This window comes from Saccopteryx leptura, chromosome 6 (assembly GCF_036850995.1).
Source record: "Saccopteryx leptura isolate mSacLep1 chromosome 6, mSacLep1_pri_phased_curated, whole genome shotgun sequence".
Taxonomy (NCBI): Eukaryota; Metazoa; Chordata; class Mammalia; order Chiroptera; family Emballonuridae; genus Saccopteryx; species Saccopteryx leptura.
Window position 1 is genome coordinate 27,776,439 of NC_089508.1, and position 13,226 is coordinate 27,789,664.

The 13,226-nt window shown below is 44.3% G+C and overlaps 1 protein-coding gene across 2 annotated transcripts; it reads right to left on the minus strand.

The window, feature by feature from the left end:
* Positions 1–5,017: 5,017 nt before the first annotated feature.
* On the minus strand, positions 5,018–12,411 carry ACOT6 (acyl-CoA thioesterase 6). 2 transcript variants are annotated; one of them, XM_066343465.1, is made up of 3 exons: positions 11,950–12,411; positions 7,826–8,028; positions 5,018–6,066 (listed from the first exon to the last, which is right to left on the minus strand). In XM_066343465.1, exons 1-3 carry the CDS (start codon positions 12,404–12,406, stop codon positions 5,461–5,463), a joined length of 1,266 nt encoding a protein of 421 aa, XP_066199562.1. In that variant the 5' UTR covers positions 12,407–12,411; the 3' UTR covers positions 5,018–5,460. The 2 variants fall into 2 exon arrangements, with proteins under 2 accessions (XP_066199562.1, XP_066199563.1); XM_066343466.1 differs by having other exon boundaries at positions 7,826–7,910; positions 11,950–12,082.
* Between the last annotated feature and the right edge of the window lie 815 nt (positions 12,412–13,226).

Below are 13,226 nucleotides of genomic sequence, written 5' to 3' on the forward strand. Positions count from 1 at the left end.
TCAGTGTTCCAGGTCGAGGCTTTATCCACTGCACCACCATAGGTCAGCCAAAAAATGTATATTTCAGTATGCAGAAAAAACATGACATTTATGAAGTGTTTTTTCTTTTTTTAATTTTAGTGACAGAGAGAGGGACAGACAGACAGGGAGGGAGAGATGAGAAGCCTCATTTCTTCGTTGCGACAGCTTAGTTGTTCATTGATTGCTTCTCATCTGTGCCTTGACCAGGGTGAAAAAAGAAGAAAGAAGAGGAGGAAAGAAGGAAGAAGAGGAGGGAGAGGGGAAGGAGAGGGAAGAAGAAAAAAGAAGAGGAGGAGGTGGGAAGGGGAGAAAGAGAAGAAGAAATGGTCATAAAAAAGAAGAAATCTTACCATTTGCAAGAGCATGGATGAACCTACAGGGTATTATGCTAAGTAAAATAAGCCAGTCAGAGAAAGACAAATACAGTAAAATTTTTACTTATATGTGAAATCTAAAGAACAATAAAAACAAACAAAAGAGAAACAGACTCAGGTACAAAAAACAGACTGGTGGTTGGCAGAGGGAAGGGGAATTGGGTGAAAAATGTAAAGGGATTGAGAAGTAAAGATTGGTAGTTAAAAAATAGTCATGGGTATGTAAAGTACAGTATAGGAGATATAGTCAATGTAATATAAATAAGTAAATATAATATTATAATAACTATGTATGGTGCTATTTGGCTATTGGAAATATTAGGGGAATGCTTTGTAAAGTATGATTGTCTAACCACTATGCTGTATATCTGAAACCAATACCAAATAATAAAATTGAATGTAAACGAATTTAAAAAAATTTTTTATTGAAAAAAAATACTTGCCACTGAAAGCATATGGTCACCAGTCCAAGAAATTCTGCTTTAGAGCTGATCAACAACCTGTCTTTTTAAAAAACTGCTATTTAAATCTCTGTTTTAGAAAATGAGCTCAAGATATTTCAACTTCTACCCCCTAAAACTATCCTTATAATGGCCATGAATATTGGATTTTGTGCATCTCTGCATGTGCCATCTGAAACAAATAAAATGCCTTCCACAGCTTTCATCTTCCCAGTGTTCAAAAACTATTTAAAATTAATGTACATAATAGGTAATTAGTCATGATACTCTGTGATTTGAGGTTGGCTGAAATATGTAATAGGTTTATACAAACATGTATTTGCTTTCAAAATGGTCCACTGACTTTTTCACTCTGATAAAGTATATTCAAAGTAAAGTGTATAAAGGAAAGCAGAACAAAGGGCTGAATTTGATTATATTTTATTTGTTTCTTGTTTTTTTAAAAAACTGTCTCCAATGAAATTTTTTAGACTTCAACTGCTTTGGGCCACTAAAGTTTCAAGATAAAATTACTGACAGCCACTTACTTATTTTTAGAGAAAGACAGAAAAGGAAGAGAGGTGAGAAGCATCAACTCATAGTTTAGTTGTTCACTGATTGCTTTTCATACATGCCTTGACTAGGGGGCTCCAGCTGAGCCAGTGACTCCTTGCTCAAGCCACCAACCTTGGGCTTTAAACCAGCTACCTTTGGGCTCAAGCCCATGACTTTGGGGTTTCGAACTTGCGTCCTCAGCGGCCCAGGTCGATGCTCCTTCCACTGTGCTATCACCTGTTCAGGCTACTGACAGCCATTTTAAAAACCAATATATTTCCCTGGCTGGATAGCTCGGTTGGTTAGAGCATTATCCTGAAGCACAAGGTTGCCAGTTCCATCCCCTCTCAGGGCACTTACAGGAGAAGATGTTCCTATCTCTTTCCTGCTCTCTCCCTTCCTCTCTCTAAAATCAATAAAATAAACATTTTAAAATAATAAAAATAAAAAACGAATATGTTTACAAATGGTTCCTTTATCTTATCATTTTGTTTATTTCTTATAATCTTTTTTTTTTTCTGAGATAGGAAGAGGGTGAGAAGCATCGACTGATAGTTGCTTTCACTTTAGTTGTGCATTGATTGCTTCTCATATGTGCCTTGATAGGGACCGAGCCAGTGTCCCCTTGCTCAAGCCAGCAACTCTGGGCTTCCATGCCAGTGACATTTGGGATCATGTGGACACTATCCTTGCTCAAGTCAACACTGTTCAGACGAGCCTGCACTCAGAGCCAATGACTTCAGGGCTTTAAACTGGCTACCTGAGCGTTCCAGGTCAATGATTTATCTACCATGCCACCACTGGTCAAGCTATTTCTTATTAAGATCTAGGGTCTCGGCCCTGGCCGGTTGGCTCAGCGGTAGAGCGTCGGCCTGGTGTGCGGGGGACCCGGGTTCGATTCCCGGCCAGGGCACATAGGAGAAGCGCCCATTTGCTTCTCCACTCCCCCCCCCTCCTTCCTCTCTGTCTCTCTCTTCCCCTCCCGCAGCCAAGGCTCCATTGGAGCAAAGATGGCCCAGGCACTGGGGATGGCTCCTTGGCCTCTGCCCCAGGTGCTAGAGTGGCTCTGGTCGCCGCAGAGCGACGCCCCGGAGGGGCAGAGCATCGCCCCCTGGTGGGCAGAGCATCGCCCCTGGTGGGCGTGCCGGGTGGATCCCGGTCGGGCGCATGCGGGAGTCTGTCTGACTGTCTCTCCCCGTTTCCAGCTTCAAAAAAATACCAAAAAAAAAAAAGATCTAGGGTCTCATTCATAAAATAAAAGCAAATCTTTGAGGTGAAGGTGTACAAATTGGTAGTTACAAAACAGCCATTGAGATGTACAGTATAGCATAGGGAGTACAGGGGGTCCTTGGGTTACAACACAGCTCCATTCCTAAGACAGTGACGTAACCTGAATTTTGGTGTAAGTCGAAACACACCCTAGCCTAAGTCACTTACCTATCCTAACTGGTACATGCTGTTAATGCTGGTCATCCAGCCACAAAACTAGCAATCTTTCCATCTCAATCATTGAGCCACTTCACTGTTTAGTAATCAGTCAATTTCACAGGGGCTGATCCCTTTACATGCTCTAGATTAGTCTTTATCCTTGATCATTGTTGCTACAGTAGAGTGGCTAAGGCTTAGCACATGGCCAATGTTCATCGCTGATTCTCCTTTTTCTGATCTCTTTACAATGTCTAATTTCACTTCTATTATGATGGCATTCCTCTCCATTGAAGCACTATCAGATGAAGACTCTAACTTTTGTCTAGGAGCCATGATAAGAGCCATAAAGTTGCCAAACAAAGCAACACAAATGGAACACTTGCACTTTTAACAGTCTAAAATGGCGTAGGTAAATGTACTGGAGACGCCAATTCCCTCCCTCCCCTGCACACAACCAAACTAGTTTGCCCTGTAGTCCATAAGCACCATTCTAATGGCACTGGAAGCTGAAACATCCACGATTCAATCCTTTAAAGTTTTTTATGGGAGTGAGTGTCATAAACTTAAAATGTTGTATGTCAAGACCGTCGTAACCCAAAGAACCCCTTTATAATCAGTAATACTGTGATAATTATATAGAGAGAGTGCCAGGTGTGTATTGAAAATATTAGGGGGAACACTTTGTAAAGTATATGATTATCTAACCACTATACTGTACACCTGAAATTAATACAAAGTAAAATTGAATGTAAACTGTAATTGAAAGAAAAAAGCAATCTTAGTATAGTAGTACCCCTTTGTCCACAGGGGAGATGTCCCAAGACCCCCAGTGCATGCCTATGGATAGTACCAAACCCTATATATACTATGTTTTTTTCTATATATACACATTGATGATAAAGTTTATCAGTTAGGCACAGTAAGAGATTAACAGTAACATAAAATTGAACAATTATAACAATATACTGTAATAAAAGTTATGTGAATGTGCTGTCTCTTCCTGAAAACATCTTACTGTACTGAACTCACCCTTCTTCCTGTGACATCACAATGACTACATGAGGAAATGAAGTGAGGTACTCCGAAAAGCATACAATTTAAAACATGCATTGATTGCCCTCATCAGTTAGCTCAGTTAGTAAGAGCATTGTCCCAAAATGGGGCACTTATGGGAAGCAACCAACAAATGCACACCTAAGTGGTATAACAAATGAATGCTTCCCTTCCTCTCTAAAATTAATTTTTAAAAAAGACATGAGTTGTTCATTTCTGGGATTTCCCATTTAGTATTTTCTAATCACCATTGACCACATGTAATGGAAACTGCAGATAAAGCGGTACTACTGTATCTAAGTATATCAACATCCCAGTTGGGGTTCAGAAACAAGTATTGAGTACACAAATGTGTACTGGTAAGAATGAAATAGTCTATTCCTTAAGGGACTTGAGTGAGCTGGTTCCCAAAACTCAGACATGGTCAATTAAGTCCAAAGGGGATATAGGACTCTTAACAATACAGAATCTCAGTCTTTAGAATGTGAACACAAGAGCAAAAGTAGGCCAGGAATTCAAAGTTGGGCAAGGACTTGTTAGATTTCTTCTGTTTCAGGTTAAGACTCTTCCTACAGATAAGACAAGGGTTAAGGCCCTGGCCGGTTGGCTCAGCGGTAGAGCGTCGGCCTGGTGTGCGGGGGACCCGGGTTCGATTCCCGGCCAGGGCACATAGGAGAAGCGCCCATTTGCTTCTCCACCCCGTCCCCCTCCTTCCTCTCTGTCTCTCTCTTCCCCTCCCACAGCCAAGGCTCCATTGGAGCAAAGATGGCCCGGGCGCTGGGGATGGCTCCTTGGCCTCTGCCCCAGGCGCTAGAGTGGCTCTAGTCCCAGCAGAGCGACACCCAGGAGGGGCAGAGCATCGCCCCCTGGTGGGCAGAGTGTCGCCCCTGGTGGGCGTGCCGGGTGGATCCCGATCGGGTGCATGTGGGAGTCTGACTGTCTCTCCCCGTTTCCAGCTTCAGAATAATACAAAAAAACAAAAACAAAAAACAAACAAACAAAAAAAACACATCAGGGTTAAGCATACACATTGGATAAAGTTCAGGGACAAAGGGGTGGATCCAGTAGTGAAGAAAAGAGGGTTACAAAGGGACTCCCGTAGGACCTGAAAAGGAAGCCAAGATGGTTGCTTTGTTACAAAAAGATTCCTAGTTGCTCTAGTAACCCCAATACATGTTGTATAAATAAATTTTTTATTAATAGTATCCCATCAATAACTATTTTTGTTTATGTGTTTTGGGGTTTTTTTTTACAGAGACAGAGAGAGAGTCAGAGAGAGGGATAGTTAGGGACAGACAGACAGGAACAGAGAGAGATGAGAAGCATCAATCATCAGTTTTTTGTTGCGACACCTTAGTTGTTCATTGATTGCTTTCTCTTATGTGCCTTGACCACAGGCCTTCAGCAGACTGAGTAACCCCTTGCTCGAGCCAGCGACCTTGGGTCCAAGCTGGTGACCTTTGCTCAAACCAGATGAGCCCACGCTCAAGCTGGCAATCTCGGGGTCTCAAACCTGGGTCCTCTGCATCCCAGTCCGACGCACTGTCCACTGTGCCACCGCCTGGTCAGGCCCATCAATGATTATAATGTTACATTTTGCTGGACTTGAGAGATTTCTTACCATTAAGATGTTTATGGAAGAAAGTTTGAATTTGCTGCCATGCATCTACATGTGCCCTTGAATGAGCCTTTGCCTCACCTCCACAGAATACTGCTATACGCGCTACTGCATGCACAGAGGCTCTAAAAGGAGGAAAATAAGGTGGGTCAATAAAATGACCAGTTCCTGGGTAGTAGATTATCTGGGGTCTGTCTTTCCCATGTGCCTGTAACCGTTCAGAGGCTATATGAGCATAGAATTCACTATTCCAGGTACGATCATCCAGGCCAACAATAAACAGAAAGGGCCCCTGGGCCCTTTCTAATGGAATAATACTTTGGCGGTAGGGTTCCTCCAGTGGATTGTTCCAAATATTCCTGAAATCCAAAAGGCCCGACTCAGTGGTTGTACGTTTCTTTGGGTCATTGCCAAGATCAGGAATAATCATATCCTTGTAATGCAGAGGAGTTATCGTGTTGGCCACACAGGCATTGATAAGTACAGTGGCTGAGATTCTCTTCAATAAAGAGGCCATTGAGAGACACAGGTCACCTCCTTTGGAGAAGCCAAGAAGCCCAACACCAGGGCCTTTCACCTGATGATCAGAAAAAGGGAGAATAAGCCTAGAACTCATAAATAGAGGACATAAACAGTGATTTTATATTCTCTAGGTATTTTTCTCAAGTAATTTGCTTTCCTTCCTTATGAAACAATCTACAAAGTACAATTGTGTCTTATAATAGAAAAATCAATCGATTTCTTAGTACATACGCCCTCCACTAATATTTATGGGGTCTGGGTTAAGAATACACAGACCCATACACCCTATACCTAAATATTTAAAGGTTATAAATCAAATGAACAAACTGTTAAATATATTACTTTCTTCTACCTTGACAAATATGCTTTCACAAGAATTTATAAGACTCAAACATAAAATCTTGGAACTCCTTGGAGCTCTGCACTGGAACATGGCATAGGGGAGAGCCAGGCCCTGGCCCCAATCTCTGATCCCTGAGTTTCTCCTTCTCTTCCATCCCTGGCTCCGTCATGCACCTTGAGGGGCCTCTCACACTCATGTGGGTACCCCAGTCAATATGTTAAGGCCGAGGTGTATTAACATTGAAGGACCCTGAGAAGAGGCACAGAGCCTGGATACAGGATCAGTATTGTACAGCAGAGAATTCTGGGGCTCTAGATCCCAAAGGCATGGTGAGGTAGGGCCACACGGGTTCCAGGTGGACACATTTTCTTGGTCCCTTGAACTCCTGACCCTGTGGGCAAAGATACAGTCAAAAGAAGGCCAGAGTGTGGCCATCTAAAATAAAGGATCCAAGGAAGAAGCCCCTTTTGCCTGGGTATGAGGGCAACACTGCTAGTATTGATATATACTGGGCTCTTCTTTTCCCTGGGGGCCTATCTCCCCTAAATCAACCAATCATCACAGTTCAAGATCATCTAGGTTTCAGCAGCTATACTAAAAGACCAGTCCAGGAATATTAACAGTTAGACCAGCCTACAGACCTTGCAAAACACCTAGTTCCTTAACATGAGAATGATTGGGTCTCTAAGTTTGGACAGTGGTACAGAGTATGTACTCATTTATTATCCCTACCAAAATGTTTTACAGGCAGTCCCCAGGTTATGAATGAGAGAGGTTTCTGAAGGTTTGAAAATGTTTAAGTATCTACATGCACAGAAAGGTAAAAATAAATACCATGTTAAGCTCATGTCAAAGTTGCATTTAATAGGCAAATGTACCTATTCCAACTTACATACAAATTCAACTTAAAAACAAATCAACAGAACCTATCTCATTCATAACCTGGGGACTTCCTGTATTTAATTTTTTCCACTCTCAGATAAGAACTTTCTCTACAAAACCCTAATACCATTATCACACTTGAATAATGATTCCTTAATATCATAAAATACAGAAACTCCATTCAAATGTCAGCAATTGTCAAAAAAAAGTCTCTTTCTACTCAAATTTCTTATCTACACATTCACATTAATCTTACAAATGAAAAAAACTGACTCTCAGGGAGGGCGATTGCCTTATCCAGGATCACAGGCCACTTGGTAGTAGATTTAAACCAGAACTCAAGGTTAGTAACTTTTTAGTCCAGCTCTTTAAATTATGGTCAAGAACAAAAGGGAACTAAATGGTCAATTTTTAAGAAATTAGAGAGAGATGGGTAAAATGGAAATAATAGTCACTTTAATAACACTTTTGAAGGAGCCTTTGTGTCTCATGGCATACCTGTTGTTCCCAGTGTCCTGGTAGGGCTTCTGGACCCAGCCCTGTGTCTGCTCTGACTCTCCTCTACATTCAGGAGAGCACCAGAACCCACCTTTGGATGCTGCAGCATCAAGTCCACGGCTTCTTCAAAGTACTCCAGGTGTATATCAGTCAGCTCTTCAGGGAGGTCTTCAAATCTGAAATAAGCCAGAGCAAGCACAGCAAAACCATGTCCGGCCAGGAGGCTGGCCCTGTATTCACAAAGGCCACCAACACCTCCAGACAGTTCGATGATCCCAGGGAAGGGCCCTGCACCTGGACAGGACCACAGATCATAAGGAGCTTTAGACTCCAAGAGACATTCTTCGATTTCAGATTTTGGTTGTCACGAAAGACAGGTGTTTTTTTTTTTAATTAATTTATTTTTACAGGAACAGGGAGAGAGTCAGAGAGAGGGATAGATAGGGACAGACAGACAGGAATGGAGAGAGATGAGAAGCATCAATCATCAGTTTCTCGTCGCAACACCTTAGTTGTTCATTGATTGCTTTCTCATATGTGCCTTGACTGGGGGGCTACAGCAGACCGAGTAATCTCTTGCTGGAGCCAGCGACCCTGAACACAAGCTGGTGAGCTTTTTGCTCAAGCCAGATGAGCCTGCGCTCAAGCTGGAGACCTCGGGATCTCGAACCTGGGTCCTTCAGCTTCCCAGTCCGATGCTCCATCCACTGTGCCATGCCTGGTCAGGCGAAAGACAGGTTTTTGAAGCAAGGAAGTTGAGGGTGTGGGGGCTACTGGAAGAACCCTGTTTATTTTAACTTTTATTTTTTAAAATAACCTGTGGGGAAAAGGGAGAGGAGACAAATGCCTTATTTTCTCCAGAATTTTCCAGATATTTTCACAGAACCACTATAATATTAATATAAATACAGCTGACCCTTGAAAAACTGGTGAGTTAGGGATGCCAACGACTCTGAAGTAAAAAAAAAAAAAATCGCAGAATAATTTTTGGCTATAGTTGTCCCTAGTTATCTGTGGGGAATTGATTCTAGGACCCCTTCAATTATCTAAATCCACAGATGCTCAGGTCACTTATATAAAATGGCATAGAACAATGCATACAGTCAGCCTGCACATCTGTGGATTTCCAGGCAAGGGTCAAAAATACTGTTTTTGTTCCATGGTTAAATGAACCCGCAGATGCGTAACCTGAGGATATGGAAGGCTGACTGCATATTTATTGGGGGGAAAACCCCACTTATAAGTGGACTCGTGCAGTTCAAGTCCATATTGTTCAAGGGAAAACTGTAAATGACATTAGAAATCACATATAATGAGATGCACATTTTCTACCAAACTGTCTTTCTTATTTTCTTTTTTTTTTTTAAATTTTTAGCAAACCCCGGCTGGGTTGCTTGGTTAGAGCATCATCCTAACATGTCAAAGTTACAGGTTTGATCCCTGGTCAGGGATCATAAGGAACAACCAAGAAATGCATAAGTAAGTGCAACAGAAAATCAATGTTTCAGCCTGACCAGGCAGTGGCGCAGTGGATAGAGTGTCGGACTGGGATGCAGAAAATCAATGTTTCTCTCTCTCAAATCAATAAAAAAATATTTTTAAAAAATCTACCTGACTTTGGTGTCATAGAGTGTCGACCTGAGGTCTCAGGTTCAGAACTCTAGATCGCCAATTCAGTACAGGCTCATCCGGCTTGAGTGTGGGATAGCTGACTTGAGTGTATAATCATAGACATGACCCCATGTTGCTGGCTTGAGCCCAAAGGTCACTGGCTTGAAGCCCAAGGTCACTGGCTTGAGCCCAAGGTCGCTGGTTTGAGACACCCCTTTTCTCCCTCCACCCTCAAGGTATGTATGAAAAGCAATCAATGAACAATTAAAGCGATGCAACTACAAGTCGATACTTATCTCTCTGTCTACCTCTCTCTCTCAAAAAATAAATAAATCTTTGAGAATGCTTTGAGAGCTATAAAGCACTCTCTCTATATAAGTGATTATTAGAACATGCTCCCCAATACCTTATACCAGTGGTCCCCAAACCCTGGGCCACGGACCAGTACCGGTCCGTGGGCCATTTGTTACCGGTCTGCAGAGAAAGAATAAATAACTTACATTATTTCCACTTTATTTATATTTAAGTCTGAACAATGTTTTATTTTTTTTTAATGACCAGATTCCCTCTGTTACATCCGTCTAGGACTCACTCTTGACACTTGTCTCGGTCACGTGATACATTTATCTGTCCCACCCTAAAGGCCGGTCCGTGAAAATTTTTCTGACATTAAACCAGTCCGTGGCTCAAAAAAGGATGGGGACCACTGCCTTACACCCTCTGCTCATCCTAAAGAATGCCATCCCTAAATGTGCCGTGTTCTCTCGAGCCCCTGAAAATGGTATACACTATTCTGCTTCCGTCTATACCTTTTTGATGTGGTTGACTGGTCACTCCTCACATCTGAGTTTAGATTTTCCATGCTGGAACACTTCCCTAGAACCTTTCACACTCTCCCCTCCCAAAGCTAAGTTAGTCATTCATATGTTCCCAAGAGTACTCTGGTCCTGTACTTCCCTGCCTTGGCACTCACCACACTAATTATAGGTGTAAGTAGATGCCTGTGTAGAGGCAGATTTAATGGCCCCAACTTCTGAAAGTCCCCGCAAAACACCAACTTTACACTTTTTTCTAAAGGGGCCCAATATTTTCTTCTGCGCCCAGGGCCTCACACTGACCTTAATCCGCCTCTGTGCCTGTGTCCTCTATTAGGCTATAAGTGCAGAAAGGCCATGTCTGACTTCGCTAGCCACTGCATCTCAATATGTACCACAATCCTTAACACATATTTATTAAATGATCGAACCCTTCCACAGTACTGTATTTACAAAAACTTTTGAGACAAAAATAAGATAAATTTTAAGTGTGCCACCTAGTAGACACTGAAATAGTTAACACTTAAGATTGACTTTACTGGAGTATCAGATACCATGACTGGGTGGTGATTTTTTTTATTAACGGAAGTGTTTAGGAGATTCTTATTGAATTAGCCCATATGGTTTATTGAGCTTCTATTATATCCCTGTGCAAACCTCTAGGAATATTTAGCGATGTGTAAGACCCAGTTCCAGCCCCGGGAGTTGAATGGATAGTCACTAAGGCTGTAAATTGTTAGAGCTGTGAGAATAAAACAGGGCCTCTTGTTTTGGAGAATAATCACAGAATTCCATTTAGGGGTTCTGTAAGCTGTGGCAACTCTAGCACTTCTCACTTGACCTTAGCCAAAAGGCTGAGAGACCATCCAGCATTTCTCTACAGTAAGGGTTTCAGTCAGGAATTTGACTGGAAGGGGTGGGTCAGGAGTCTTGTTTACAGGCCCTTGTTACCTTCCAAGCACCTTGTTTAACTTAGACTAGGGTTTCTCAACCTTAGCACTAGAGACATTTTCAGCAAGATTTTTGTTGAGGGGCTGTCCTGTGCATTGTGGAAGTTTAGCAGCATCACTGGCCCCTACCCACTATATGACAATAATACCATCCCCTCCATTGTGACAGCCAAAAATGTTTCCAGATATTGCCAGATGGAGCCGAGGGAAATCACCCCAGGCTGAAAATCCCTGGCAGACTGTTTATAAAATAGTGGAGGAGGTCCATCAGGGTTTTGTTTATTTTTTTTGTTTGTTTTGGATTATGGGGAACTGGTTCTATCTGTGGGTTTTAGCCTCTTGGAAGTTTGATGTAAAAGGAGGCAAAAATCACTCTCAGGCACCTGCAGAACTCATTGCTTAATATCGCGGTGGCTGGCACAGTATCTCAATAAATATATGTTATATGCACTTTTTATCATACAGCTACCAAGTGTTCCCAAACTACAGCCCGCGGCCATTTGTGGCCCCCTGGGGCCATTTATCCGCCCTACCCCCCGCCGCCGCACTTCCGGAAGGGGCACCTCTTTCATCGGTGGTCAGTGAGAGGAACACTGTATGTGGTGGCCCTCCAACGGTCTGAGGGACAGTGAAGTGGCCCCCTGTGTAAAAAGTTTAGGGACCCCTGCTCCAGGAAGTGCCATGAAACTTGAAGGAAAACTTCCACTCAGAATCCACGGTAGACTCTGGAGCGCCGGGGTCGGTTTAGGTCAGTTCCACATAACTTAGTTCCCAGCCCAGGCAAGAGGCCGCGCTGGGTCTTGGACTCCACAGAATACCTGGGGAAGCAGCTCACTCACCTGGTGGCAGGAAGAGCGTGGCTCGCACCCGCCCTGTGCGCACCGGCTCCCGCCGCACCCCGGGGGCAAGGAAGTGGCGCATGTGCACCGCCTGGCACAGCAGCCGCCCGCGCTCGCCCTCGTGACCGTCGAGCACCTGCAGCTCCACGACGAAGGGCGTCTGCACGTCCCGCTTCACCAGCTGCACTAAGGGCTTCTCGGGCTCCAGGGCCCAGAGGAACCCCATGGGCTCAATCCCCACGTAGCTGCCGCCCAGCGCGGGCGCGCGCTCCAGGTCCAGTTCGCCACCGGCGTCGGCGCGGTAGCGCGCGTGGGCACGAAAGAGCACGTCCTTTTCGTCGCGCAGGGACGAGCGCAGCGTGACCAGCTGCTCCGGGGCCAGACCGCGTACGACGATGCGCACGGGCACGTCCCAGCAGCAGTGGCCCGCGGGCTCCAGCATCAAGGTTGCAGCCATCTGGATCTTGGAGAAAATGACCGGCTGGACTCTGCAGGGTACGAGGCGGGGCCTGGTGTCCGTTCACCTCCCAAGAGGATCAATCGCTATTGGAACCTTTGCACTCCCTGCTGCCATTGGGCAGAAATGTTGACAGTAAACTGCTGTGCGAGGCATTGTTGGTGGGAATGCAGATTGGTGTAGCTACTGTAGAGCAGTATGGAGCTTCCTCAAAAAATTAAAAATGGGCCCTGGCCGATTGGCTCAGTGATAGAGTGTCGGCCCGGCACGTGGAAGTCCTGGGTTTGATCCTCGGCCAGGGCACACAGGAGAAATGCCCATCTGCTTCTCCACCCTTTCCCTTCTCCTTTCTCTCTCTCTCTCTCTTCCACTCCCACAGCCAAGGCTTCATTGGAGCAAAGTTGGCCTGGGCACTGAGGATGGCTGCATGGCCTCTGCCTCAGGCACTAGAATGGCTTTGGTTGCAGCAGAGCAATGCCCCAGATGGGCCAAGCATCGCCCTTTGTGGCAGGGCAGGTGGATCCTGGTCCGGTGCATACTGGAGTCTGTCTGTCTGCCGCCCCCCCCTTCTCAATTCTGAAAATACAAAAAAAAGATTAGAAGTGGAACTGCTTTATGACCCAGTGATTCCACTTCTGAGAATATATCCAAGGAAACCTGAAACACTGATTCAAAAGACTATATGCACCTGACCAGCTGGTGGCGCAGTGGCTATAGCGTACATCTTTGGGGCTGAGGGCCCAGATTCAAAACCTGAGGTCACCCTCTTGAACAAGGGATTTCTGGCTCGGCTGGAGCACCCCAGTCAAGACACATATGA

Excerpts from the sequence above, each read along its gene's own strand:
- ACOT6 (XM_066343465.1), bottom strand. The coding sequence starts at position 12,406 with ATGGCTGCAACCTTGATGCTGGAGCCCGCGGGCCACTGCTGCTGGGAC. Across the intron at positions 8,029-11,949 it reads CACGCTCTTCCTGCCACCAG|GTGCAGGGCCCTTCCCTGGG; the intron begins GTGAGTGAGCTG and ends GGTCCTGTCCAG. Across the intron at positions 6,067-7,825 it reads TGATGCTGCAGCATCCAAAG|GTGAAAGGCCCTGGTGTTGG; the intron begins GTGGGTTCTGGT and ends TCTGATCATCAG.